The following is a 13,471-nucleotide window of genomic DNA, read 5'->3' as shown; positions in this document are numbered from 1 at the left end:
TGAAAATGTTTTCGCACACAGTCGAGCAATTTCGTAGCCGTCTGGAATTGACACGGCCACTGATCACCGTTTTCGCTTCTCTCTCAGCATCTGCGTGTTTTCACAAAGGCGCACAAGCGTTGCACCTTGCAATTGGCATGCGGCCACGCATGATTGTCTCGATGTGTAACGACTAAGTCATTGAATTTTGTGCATGCCGAGCCATGTTTCCCGACACCTATCTTTCTTCCTTGTCTTGTTTTCTTGTTTTGTTCCGCGGAGACTTGTACCGAGGTAATGGCAAAACGATTCTACTCGTAGTTAAAGAGCCTTTCTACATTAATGGAAACGTCAAACGTTCGGAAAAAGATGAAGATATCGCGTTAGATGATTTAGACGCGATCCCGTAATCTCGAGAAGTGCATCGAGATCTGGAATCGAGGAAGGGCGTGCACAGGAAACGTCCTATTAGTTCTGAAAGTGCAACATCTGTCCCTTTCTTAGCTAGAAACCAATTAAGGAACGTCAATTAAGAATAGACAGGTGCACGCAGACAACATCAGTCTCGTCGTTCCTCTAATTTATCGCATTAAAGACGTTACGTTATGAAAACACCAATTATAGAAACGACGATAGAAAATGATAGAAATAAATTGTACAATTTCAATGAAATTTTGTTCATACGTGATTAAACACGAACGAGAGAAAGAACGATAAATGTAACGATGGAAATAAATTCTAACGATTAAATTCTGCAATTTCAATTAAATTTTTGTATCGGTGTATGTTCATGTGTGAATATGTGCATAACAGTTCGAGTAATTATGAAACAGTCTGCCTGCTTTCATTTAGTTATGGTGTTTGGAATAAGCAGTGGCTGGTGTTGAGTCATCGAAAACATAATGGCAATTTCAACCCAGCAACGACAGGTGTAGTTGTCCTTTCTGCTATATAATGACGTCACGAACTTCCAACGATCCTTGATGCACAGCATTAATGAGCGACTGTAGTGTTATTCATACCTTTCGACCGCGTTTGGTTTTGCTCGATTTTGAATACATTAAGATGAGAACGTCGGTGGATACAGCTGTACGTGCGAAAAGTTCACTTGAGCCGAATTACGAACAAAAACCTCATATAAATATTACATGAAGTTGGATTATATATAAAAGAAAAATAATAATAACGGTATTACGAATATTTGTCACTAATATTCTTTCAAATGATTTCGAATATAAGTAATTTAAACCAGATGTAGCTGCATTCTTTTTCTCTTTTATTTTTTTTTTTTTTTTTTTTTTTAAGGGGAAATTACCGAGCGAAAACGAATTAACGAGGAAAACGTAGTAATTAAGAAAATTAGGTATCGAAGTTAGTAAAAACAGGCTGAAAACAAGAACAAAAGAATTACACGAGTTAATTATATATGCACTATACTTGATATGCATAAATCCGTACTTTGACTTGGTAAGCATATTTTTGTGGAATTCAACCGAAAAATTCTCCTCTCGCAAGTACGCGTTCCAACGAGGTACGAATTAGAAGCATTCTCTATGACTAAGCACTATAAATTCCCAATTTCAAGCTAAAGTCAAGCTCATATTAAAATCTACTTAACATGGTTCGTGTCACGTAAACTATCTGCGTCTAAATATATAGGTAGAAAGAAATACTTAATTATATAATGAAACAGAAAGAAATATTTAATTATAATGTATTACGTAACGACTATTAGTTGAAAGTTTTAAATTTAACTTCTGTGCTAAAGTGAAAGTATTTCAACGTTCCGATGGCAATAATCATTAACGTGTCGTTTATATCATAGATAAGTTATCTACAATACTGAAAACACTGGAATAATTCTATATTTCGACACGATTTGCCCGTGGATATCTTAAACGGAAATTCGTTAAACGTCCGTTTAAATAAAATGAAATTAGAAGAAAATAAATAGATTGGTTAAACTTTAAACGTTACATATTCTTTTTTGTACTAATCAAGGAAGAAAAAAATGAAATAGAACTATTCACAACTCACTCCACAAATGATACTTTTCATCTGTTATCGTACTTATTCGTAGTTTGTTTATATGACACCAAAATTCCATCAAAAATTTTCCAAGTTTCAACCACAAAACATTAACACTTGCGACAAAAAATGTACTATGCTTCAACGAAACGTTGTAGCCAATAAAAAATGTGACCAAATGCGATCCAATATCAAAATATTTACCGCCACGGTTACGCAATACGACGTCCTAACTCGTAAAAGTATCGAAGTCAGTGGATTACGTCTCCGTATTCGTGGCGTCGTACCACCTGCGACTGAAACGAAGTCGATGGCCGTTCTATCAGAGAATCGTTTGCCAATGCCTCGATCGATAGTCCAAGCGCGTTCACATGGAACCTCTTTATCTTGGGTTTTCTTTATTTGCCCCTTTGCCCGTTCGTTTGCCTTGTTGACGCACGATATTGGCGTATCTCGGCTTCGGGCACGCGTATCAGCATCATCAACGCGGCAACAGCAGCAACCAGCAATCGGAGAGGAGAACAACGTGGGACGCGTGTCGGCGAACAACATCGAAGTCAGAGGTAGATCCACCGCAACGGTGGACAGGATCATCCTTGTCGAAGACGTCCGAATAGGTCGTCCGAGTCGGGGTTGGGTTTTATCATCGTGGGCGAGCAACAGCGAGCGGAAACGTCGCCATGCCGGCAGGTATTGGCGCTTCGTACAGGTCGTTAGGCGACCTGGGCGAAGACGTGTACAAAAGTACAACGATCGTCGACCAAACACAGACCACCGGGCAGAGCGTCCTCGAGAGTGTCAAGAAGGCTTTCAGTTTCGCCTCGCCCAAGGTCGAGCTAAGGAAAAAGGACCCGCTGATCGTGGACCGCCGTGAGAGCGTCTCGATCGTCTCAAGGTAATGTCTTATATATACGTTATTGTCTGCGTATACAGGGGAAAAACCGGTCGGCAGGTAGGGGTGACGGTCGCGGGACACGCTGTTTCGCTTCGTCTTTTCGTTGTTTCTCGACCTCGGGCCTTTCTACTCAAGATTTACTCATCGCAAGTCGCGGATGAAGTAATTCTGTAAGTAATTCTGATTACTAGCAGATTTGATGCACGATCTGTTTTGCTGACTTTTAAGTAACGATCTAGATACAGAGTTATCAAATATTGAATCGTTATACAGTGCATCCGATTCTTTTAGTAATTTATGGAATGCTATTATTGTTTATCTTCTTATAAAATTTATAATACTTGTATATATTTATTTGTATGATATCGAATGCCTAACACATTGTTAATAATTTTGCATTATTTAGAATATATAATACGTTGGTTTAAGTTAGTGACTTCATAGACATTCAAATTACTATTAATTGAATCGAAATTATTTCTATATTAAAGAGAAGAACCTCCTTAGAGCTTATCGAATAATTTCTCAGTGAGATAGCATTGTTCGTATCAAAGAGAGATTTCGTATTGAAAGACAAATTCGATCAATGACGAGGTAACCTGGGCAAAAGCTAAGGAGGTCGTGAATGATCGGTTCGAGGTCGAAAATGTCGGCGGTACGGTTAGAGTGCTTTTGCTATTGGCCACGGTGGTGGACTGGGACGTCGAGGAATCGATCGTTACAGTTTCCTGCTGCTTTTTTAAATCGGTCGTCACTAAAATTACAGAAATGTACTTTGTGTACTTCGAAGAAATGTAACGAAAATTACGGGGTTGGTGGCTTTTCGATTATTAAATTTTATTGCTACTAATACGTCTGACTCACTAACTGCTTGCAATAACGAACTTCGGAAATAGAACCTATAAAGAAGTTCGTAATCTGTCTGCAAATATCGTATCGTTGTTGGAATAAATGTAGGGATTATATTTTACGCAGATCATTTTCGACTCTTAATCTTGTTTTAACCTACTTCCTGTTAATTTAAGAAACAGACGTTATTGGTACGTCCAATTTCTCGTTTCAATCTTTTATTATAAAATTGGTTTTAAAACGGTAGAAATTTTTTCCCTTATTGATACAAGAGTGAAATTGAGACGTAATAATTCGATGACGGCAACAGGGTTAATACCTTTCTCCTGCTACGTTGAACTCTGTAGCTTGAATTCGTACTGTGGCTTAAAACGGTATTCGAAGTACGTGTTGTGTTTAAACAATATCGTAGGAATTTTTCATAAATATATTATGTGTATTGTATTTCGAAATTTTATTATCACTGTAGTGAAACACGACTATTATGATTATGTTGATAAAAAAGACGAGTTTGACAATGCATACTTTATTAGAATGTTAATGAAATTTCAATTAGATCTATTTCACATAATATATTCACAAAAGTTTTCCCCGGTTTCCTTGGTACCGAATAAACCACGGGACAACACGAACGATCTCGGATTTTTCCAACATTCGATAAACGAAAAATGTTTAGGAAGAAACACTCGATTTAATCGTTCCATTTGAAAATGAGAAATTGCATCTGCGATGTTCTCGTTTTTCAAATTCCAATCACAATTTCTTGGATGGCGACGCAATAAATTTGCAAGTGCTCCATAATTCAGAATAATTAAGAATCGATGGCGCGACCACGGCAATGTGGCTCCAACGATTTCGATCTTGCGATCGCTTCTCGATGTGAGCTCCTTCCAGCCTAACTACGAATCGAATTAGGCACACGCGTGTCCCTGTTATCAGAATAATCAAAGACTGGTTTAACCTTAAGCACGGACGGACTTTAGGACCGGAAGTTGGTGGTGCGACTATTGATCGGTCTGGGTACAAAAGCAGGCCACGAGGTAAGCCGCATCGTGCGACATGAACGTCACTCCTTTCCTAGCACTTGTACCGCGTGTATTATATTCATTGTCTAATTTTTCGACTTCCTCTGCTTTCCTGTTTATCGCTTATGTTTGTGCTCGCTGCTTTGCCGCCTTATCTATGCTAACCCGAGCGAATGTCGTAACGCAACATTGGTGATAAGTTTGCTATGCACCGAATTTTAATTAAGGATAACGATGTCACAACGCGAAAGCAACTTTAATATTTCTCTTCCTCTGAAAAGACATCGAGGAAAGAATTTAATATCTTATCGAAGAATTTGTATAATTTTATCTAGACGATATAAGGTAATATTTCATTTTGATAGAAGACCCTTTCAGATTGGAATGTTTTTGAATTATGCATAACGATATGAGTTTCATAAGATGTATACATATAGGGATAATATTCTAATCTAGGTTATAGTCTACAGTGCAGACCACTAATAAGTCTATACCATTTGTAATATCGGCGGAGGAAAGTCTCCAATAAATCCAGTACAAATTCTCTTTGATATTTATGAACGAAGTAAAATCAGAATTTTTATATGTTGCTACGACGAGATCAAATATTATGGAACGTATGGCGTTATGTGTACTTCGATTCGATAGTAGAGAATTGAGCAAGACAGGAAATGTGATGTTTGAGATTAAGTATATGATATAAATCAGAAATTTTGAAAAATCTGATATATACGTTCAGTAGAATACAAAGCTGTACTCTTTGTAATAGGAAGCTATTATTCTGATTTATGTTTCCGGTATCTATCTGCTATTTACATTTATCTTTCGACTATTCTCTATATCAATGAAAGCATATATATATGCATTATTATTATACGCTTTGATTTACGTTACAACACACTGAGAATTTCCGTACATTCGTTTAAATCAGAGTGATTCCTTTCGGCAACAAATTGTACACATTCTGACAGTGAAGTTTTTTTTTCTTAAACATATATCTATGTAATTTTTCTCTGTCATATTACTTGTGTTTTCAAAACTGTAATTACCACATTACGCTGTAGCACATACTATTTTCAATAAATCCTAAATCGATCGTAATAAATAATGTTACAGAGAATTATTTCGATCTTAAATATATATTAAAACGTATAATCAAAATGAAAGAATTACCATTATTAAATTTTGTTCAAAAAGGGGGAATATCAAGCGTGTAATCGCGTGGTTCGTTATATAACGACTGAAAATGAATTTCTGTAAAGTTATCACCGATGTTATATTGTTATTATCGTTAATAGTAATCTTTTTTTTTGCATGCACGTAGTCGGATGTGTGTTCCTTTGTCCTCGCAACGCTCGAGTTGCATTAGCGTGTGCTTCGTGGCGCGCGACGACAGCGCGTGCGTTGTGGAACCGGCTTCTCGGTTCGAGAGATCCTCCTGCGAGGTCGATCCTCCGAGAACGGCGACACACCAACCGTATTCAGCACGGCGCGTCTCTTAACCGCACGGATCCTCGATTTCCTCTGAGGGGAACAGCCCAAGCTTCTTTTTGTTTCAGCGATGTGTTCGATCGTTCTGGTTCGCTTTGTTATCGTCTTTCAAGTCTATTTCCCCCGTTGGGCGGTTCAAGTCAACGAAAATTACGTGACATTAATTTACGATGTATTTCGATCGATCGTTGACCGGAAAATAATGCTTGGAACCTCGACAATATCGCGTATGCTTGAGGTGCGGTTAGGAGAACGTGTTTCATACTGATACGACAAATGATTCAGACTTTTGGGCATAGATGATCGTTCATCGGTTTTTTAAAATAATGTATTTGAAATGTTTTAATTATATTGCCTGCTAATATTTGTCGTTGGTACCCGGGTAGAGGCCGTAAGCCGCTAGGGCCGGGTGTTGTTATTATTCGCCGCTATTTTGTTCTAGGGAAAGAAACAGGATGCCGACCGCAGCCACACCCGAGAAATCTGCTCTTTTGGGGTAAGTTTCGTTGAAAAAAAAAAAAAAAAAAAACAACGTAGAACGTAGTCGCGTGGTATACGTATCTATGTATGGCATACGTATATGTATTATAGATCTACCCTGCTCATATATGTACGTAGACTGCAGTTGATTTTGTACAAGAGTAAAACTCGCAGTAGCTGATCGAAGCGACCTGTACGTACACGTAATACTCATTGACATCCATCTGTTGTCCCGTAGGGATTTTCAGATCCCGTAGAGAGAGGAATTGGCATTGACCCCGATATCGGTAAAGCCGAATGATCGTCACGGTAATAGGCAACTACGTTGTTAAGAGTGGCAACGTTACTTCTCCTTTTCAAATGTACAGACAAGTCAAGGTTTGCTTTCGATAAATTGCTGATAATGTCAGAGGCGCGAGCGTAGACACGTCTCTCCGTATAAAAATCTAGAACGATCATTTCGATCCGGTGTCATATTTGCACGAACATTTTTCTCCTTTTTCCCTTTCCTCCCCCCCCCCCCACTCTTTCTTGTTTTTTTCCATTGAAGTTATCGCAATTCTCTGAAGTTGTAACGCAAGAACGAATCGATACGATGCATTAACTCGGGCTCGGAGAAAATGAAATTGTAATGGCGAGGCATTGCGTGCGACCTATTTCTCCTGACTTTTATTGAATGACCGTGTATCGTTTTCGTTATTCACCATGGAAAATATATTTTTGATTACACAGCGGGATGAAGTCTGAAAAGTATCTGGAGCACCGGTACCGCGGAAAGCGAGTATTTTTTCGATTTTCCACCGGTAAAATGGAATTCTTGTAACCGATTATTTCAACGAACTTTGGCGATTCTCTCCGTTGCGCTCTTTGTCGAAATAGTACGGAAGTTCTTGGAAAGTTTCGTGTTGTACGCAATTACGTCTCCCTTTTAAATATAAATTTCGGACACAATTACAGTTCTCAAATACTACCTCAACTTTCAAGGTTTCTTCAAAACTATCTACTTTCAAGCTCGCCGAACCGTATTCTTTTTAATTCAAACAACCAGCTACGAATTGACGTTTGACGTCGTCTGCCTTGGAGTTAACAATAAAACGCAAATTAAAGTCTCATTTAGCCATTCAATCAGCTGTGTTCAATATTTTCGAACTACTTAACAAAATAAAGGAACCGATCTATGTAACAGAGAAAGTGCATATGGGCAAAGTTTAAATGCAGTTTCTAACACGACAATCTTAATGAAATCTGCGTTACATAACCGTCTCAAATGTATTTCGTTCGTGTACGCTGTTCACGACGAGCCAACGCGAGCCAAGCGGCAACAGCAGCTTTGATGCTCGACGCGACATTAAATTTCTAATTCTGCCAACACGTCGTATTGTTCCCATGTAATTAAACTACGAGACTTACGCTTCTATCTGTTCGTACATAATGACGCTTCATTCGAACGTGTCCACGAGACAAAGAATTCCGCTATCGAATATATCGCAATCCTAACACGTTTCGCAATTTATTGTTGTATACATGTATCGACACGTTCTGTTGTAATTAATTTAATTTTGAGATGGATTCACTCTTGAAACGTGCATCGGCGATACGTGATCAATTGCGCATTATCGTGTACAAGTTTCGAGTGCATCTTGTTTTGATTGAAACGATCAAATCGAACGATCGAGTAAGTAATGGAAGAGTTTGTAATCGCGCGAATTGCCGGTTATTTTTCTCTGTTGTACCGAAATTGGGTAATCAGACGGACTGGCGCCCTACTTCAAATTGAAACCAATAAACTTCTCTTCCTAATTGATCTCCGTTGCGGAGGAGTTAGCAGTGAAATTAGGATTAACTGCGGGTCATTAGAGAAAGGAACAACTTCTCCTTGGAAACGTTAAGTTGCGCAATTTAAAAATGTTTACTCGCAAATAGAAGCCAAGTTTCCGCGTTACATGGAAAGCAATGGACAATATCGATCAACGTAGTATTTGTGTCACAAGCCTGTGGCAGTTGACAGTGCCATACATCGCTTAAAATAACGTCCTGGATAAGAGAAGTTGAATCTGTGGTTTCGTATCGTAATTCGAATTAAACGATATACAGATAATGCCTGGGAAATATTTGAAGAACTGTCTGCGTCAGTCTCGACATTCGAGGAATGCGGTTCTTCCACATCAAGTTTAATCTTCTAACCTTCGCCTCTTTTTGACTCTCCGAAGCATTTTATCTTAAATTGAAAAGGAAGAAAGTCGACTGTGTTTCGTTTTGAAACTCGAGATATGCAATTTAGAGATAATATTTGAAAAATATTTGGAAAATTGTCGGTGACAGTTCTTTGACGTCAAGCTTCGTCTTCTTTGCTTTATATATTTTCCTAACTTCTCTTTTGCATCGCAGTATTTCATTTTCAATTCAGAAGAAAAATATGGCCTTTTAGGATATCGTAACGTAGTAATCTATAGATACGCACAGAGTGTCCTTCGTCGACACTCACTCACTCATGCGATATAAGACACGCGTGATGATAAATGGTGTTAGCAGGACATTAAAATGTAAGAGTTCCTTGTGACACGACTCTGTGAACTCGTACGTCATTTTGTTCTACTTTCGCTGAAAATTCGTTTTTGTGCCACTTGGCAACACGCCGGATTCACCTGAATTGTACGATCTTCGGGACTTAGCTCAATTTCCCACTCGATAAAAACAATCCATGAAACCATCTCTGTCTCTCTTAAAGATATATCATTGGTAACGTGATCGAAGCATTAGAAAATCGGAAACTCTACACCATCGTATGAAATTGTGGTTTCCGCGAGACGTACTCCTCTAGAATATTGGTTCGTGTTTTGTTCTGTCACGTGTTTCGTTATTAAAATGAGAGAAATATCAACACGAATATGAAATTACTTCACGCAGCAACTGGATTGCAACGTGTCAGGATACCGATCGTAACCTTAATTATATCGTAATAATCTATAATAAGGTATATTAGTATACATTTCTGTAAACAGTGTCTGTAACGAGAATATGGTAAAAAAGTGAAGGTAAATTCGTGATTCTCTAATTACTAATTAACAACTGTACTGAAATATGTTATACGCTGCCATTGCAGTTATAATCCCGATCATTGTAGCAACTAATTAACGAAAACGGAAAATCCCACGTTATTGAATTCTCGTGCAACATCATAGTGTCCTTTAGAGGCAGACAAGTTTCAATAACAGAGAGAGGTAGCTACGTTGCATAATTAGCGAGTGCGCGTGAAACTAGAGAAGAGGTCACGAAATAGTTGAAAATTAGAACAAAGACCCTACAACGACTCTTCGAGGATCGGAGGCAAACGAAAGGTAACGAATTGTTGTGAGATTGAAGTTAATGCATGGTATGGATAGACCATATTTCATTTTTCTCTTTATATTACATTTTGAGATGCATTTTTCTCGACGTTCAGCATTCGATCAATCTTTCTATCTTTAGAAGCGATTAAACTTTATTTTTCTCTGGGTGGAACGGCTTTAGCGAATCGTGCTCTGCATTCAGCATAGATTTAGCGAGCAATCGTTCGAGATTGTCCGGTTTTCGAAAGAAAGCCTGACTCTAGAAAGGAAAGACGTAAATCAATCTGTTCCCGACAGCCTCGTCTTACATGCGTCTCTCTGCGACAGAGGACTGGACATGACGAAAAAATGTCATGTGCAGCTCGGTTAATCGATCGGTAAAAAGGATACAAACGAGATATCGAATGACGGGGATATCGAGTGTTCCTTCGTGGTGGTTAGCTTGGTTTTTATCGATCGAATGGTTTCTTACGAATCCACCATTTTCTCTTCTTCGGTAAGCGGTTACGAATCTCGACAGGTACCGTAAACCGTATACGACTTGTCTCTACTTCCAACCGCAGCAATTTTATTTCGTGTTTCGGTGTGCTTTCATAAATTTATGTCTACCACGGATAGCGAGGAAGACTACCCAATTGATAATAGAATTGCAATGATTTTTTAATATATACATAACGATTCACGAAAGTGTTTGAACATTTGCTATAGAAAACTTTAGAAAATACAACGAGATACGACTGTCATGAAAATAAAAAGTCTGAAAATGTCTAGCTCTTAAACTAATTGTCAGTAGTACATCTTTGGAATATCTTGGTAAACTAAGGATATCAAAAATTTATGCCATGATCGATGGAATAATGTGCCTCGTCTGTTTTAGCACAGACTCTTATAGCTTGCGTTAGATTCCTGGCATATTATTTAATATATAAATATAATATATTATTATTTCTACGATATAATATATCCGATGACTAACGAGGTTCATTAACATCGTTCACATTGTAAATTTCACAGAATGTGATATACGAACCCTAATAAAAGATACTGTTTCAGTGGATTCGTTATCTGTTTTAACCGTTCCAGTTTCGAGCATGCGCCGACGTTTATTTGACCTAAAATTTAAATCAACTTTAAATTTCGAATTAACTGTGGAAAAAGTAGGAAACTGGGCACGGTATCCGCGATTAATTTGCAGCGAGTTTGAAGCGGATTTGAAGCTCGGCTTAAAGCTCTCTGATCTTTCTATGCGAATACCTCGAAAGTTCTGCCATTTTTTTGCCCGCTAAGTCATTGAAGGCAACCGCCGATTAAATCCTGCTTTTCAGGGATATTGTGTCTATTCAGGAGTTTTTCGCAATTCCCGCGAACACCTTCCACCGAATACTTTTTCTTTTCGTATACGTAACACGAAGCAATTTCGGAGTTGAAAAAAAAAAAAAAAAACAGTAGAACGTCCGATTCGCGTGAAAATCTTATCAGGCGTCTGCCTAGCAGATTTTCAACGTTACGGTTTTAGAAATCCATTTTCATTCGTATTATCCAATCGTCGATGCATCTACGAAGCTTCTTTAAATAAAGAGCGATCCTGGAAGGCAAACCGACGTCTAGAATTTGCATAACCGATATTCCAGCATCTTCGCCCGCATCCTGGAATAATCAATTCCCATTTCTTCGAGCAGTGGAACTTTAAAACTAAGCAGCTGTCACGGAAAGGTAGATGGTTGAATCGATGAGTTTTGTTCGAATATCTTGCGAAATGCAAAGCCGGGACATTTTCATTTCAACTTGTTTCGTAATAATCTTAACTCTGACTTATCGAATGTTCGCGAATCAGTGGTTTTTTACATAATTATAAAAGTTAATCAAAAGAGAAAGCGCAAAAATACGTTGACACATGCTTTTATGGTTACTATCTTCATGGACAACTTGGGACAGGAACACAACCGGATTTAACTTGCACCGGAAATGATAGCGCGACGTGCTAGCGATGCGGGAAACCACACACAGACAGATTTGCTGTGCTTTGAAATTCAATGAAGTGAACTCAAACGATATATTCGAACCACTACAAGTACCGTTTAATCTTTAACCGGAAACTAGAACAGCTGGAGAATTAATGAGATCATTATATTAACGTAATAGGTTGGAAACGATAATTCGAAGCACTACTTAGAAGCAGAAGAACCAGTTATCTCAACGAATGAATTTTCAAAAAGAGCGATATTATTAAAATCATATTGTTATTCTAAAGGAAATATCAAATATAAGGCAAGTGCAGTTCGCCGTGAAACGTATAATATCTTTTTAAAACAATTAATCCTTTTTTTAAGAAAGCAGCGATAAAAAGAAACGAAGAAAAATGGAATTCTAACTTAATTTAAAAACTGAAGCCTAACTAATTGTATCTGGAAAATATTTTTTACAAATGTACTATATCTTGAATATTTTACATATCCTTGCATATTATATGCATTCTGTACGTTTTTGCGCCTTTAAAAGTCATTAAAATGCATTAAACTCTTGATCTAGTAATAACCTACAACCTCTAACTTACGTAATATCGCGTTTATGTGAGATAAAGTTAAGTTCATCGAGGTATAAAAAGAAGGCTGTTAAAGCTACACCTAGTAGAAGAAGTATACTTCAAGTTACATTATTCTATTATTGGATGTCTCGTCATATTTTTAGATTACATCGTATTTCATCGCAGAAATATGTGAATTTTTTATTACAGTTTTGAATAATTAAGAAACACGCAATTAAGATAAGCTGAAGCACTCGACATCTTTAAAATTTCGTCCGCTTCACGGACGATGATCGATAGTAATAATTTTCTTCCTCTTCCTTATTAGGATTCTCGTTCGCAATTATGGAACGTATTTTCAACAAAGATGACTTTTATCGTATCGTAGTCTTAAAATGTAAAAAAGTAAATGAAAAAATACTTTGGTGGAACTATTTATTTTTTAATTATCATTATTGGATAGGTATGCTAATAAGAATCCAGCATTCGAGAAATTAAATATTTGTATAGAATATATATTGCAATGAATATTTTCCGAATGAATTTAATTATCTACGCTTGTGTCGAAAAATACACACAGAAATTCTAAAATATTGAAAAATAATATTGATATTCGCATATAGATTACAGCATTTTACATAAATTTCTCTCGTGAATCTCGTTTTTCCCCTTCGAGGTTTTACTTCGTGCTGAATCTTAAACGTTCGTTTCAACACCTGTTCGCGTAATAACATCATGGTGTACGTTACCAGAGAAATATGATCATAGTAATAAAGTGAATAAAGTTGGGTTACTATCGTTCGCAAGCAATGCTCTATCAGTGTAAACAAGGGACTACTGTATATCTAACCGAGACTTTATCTATTTATCA

General features: G+C 37.5%; 1 protein-coding gene across 8 annotated transcripts in view; it reads left to right on the top strand.

Moving 5' to 3' along the window:
• LOC122568285 (protein NDRG3) overlaps positions 1-13,471 on the top strand; it is a 107,857-nt gene that overhangs the window by 77,144 nt on the left and 17,242 nt on the right. For 3 of the 8 annotated variants that reach the window (XR_006317040.1, XM_043727860.1, XM_043727866.1), the window contains exons 2-3: positions 2,484-2,902; positions 6,710-6,763. The exons of 2 other annotated variants lie outside the window; for them this stretch is intronic. Coding sequence is in view for 4 of the 6 variants with exons in the window: in XM_043727860.1 (XP_043583795.1) it covers positions 2,688-2,902; positions 6,710-6,763 (269 nt within the window). In the remaining 2 variants the exon portion in view is untranslated. Of the gene's footprint in view, positions 1-2,483; positions 2,903-6,709; positions 6,764-8,400; positions 8,423-13,471 lie in introns of those variants that run through there. 3 more of the 8 variants (XM_043727863.1, XM_043727861.1, XM_043727865.1) reach the window with 3 other exon arrangements.

Source organism: Bombus pyrosoma, linkage group LG6 (genome assembly GCF_014825855.1).
Source record: "Bombus pyrosoma isolate SC7728 linkage group LG6, ASM1482585v1, whole genome shotgun sequence".
Taxonomy (NCBI): domain Eukaryota; kingdom Metazoa; phylum Arthropoda; class Insecta; order Hymenoptera; family Apidae; genus Bombus; species Bombus pyrosoma.
This window is presented reverse-complemented; position numbering and strand designations above follow the sequence as displayed.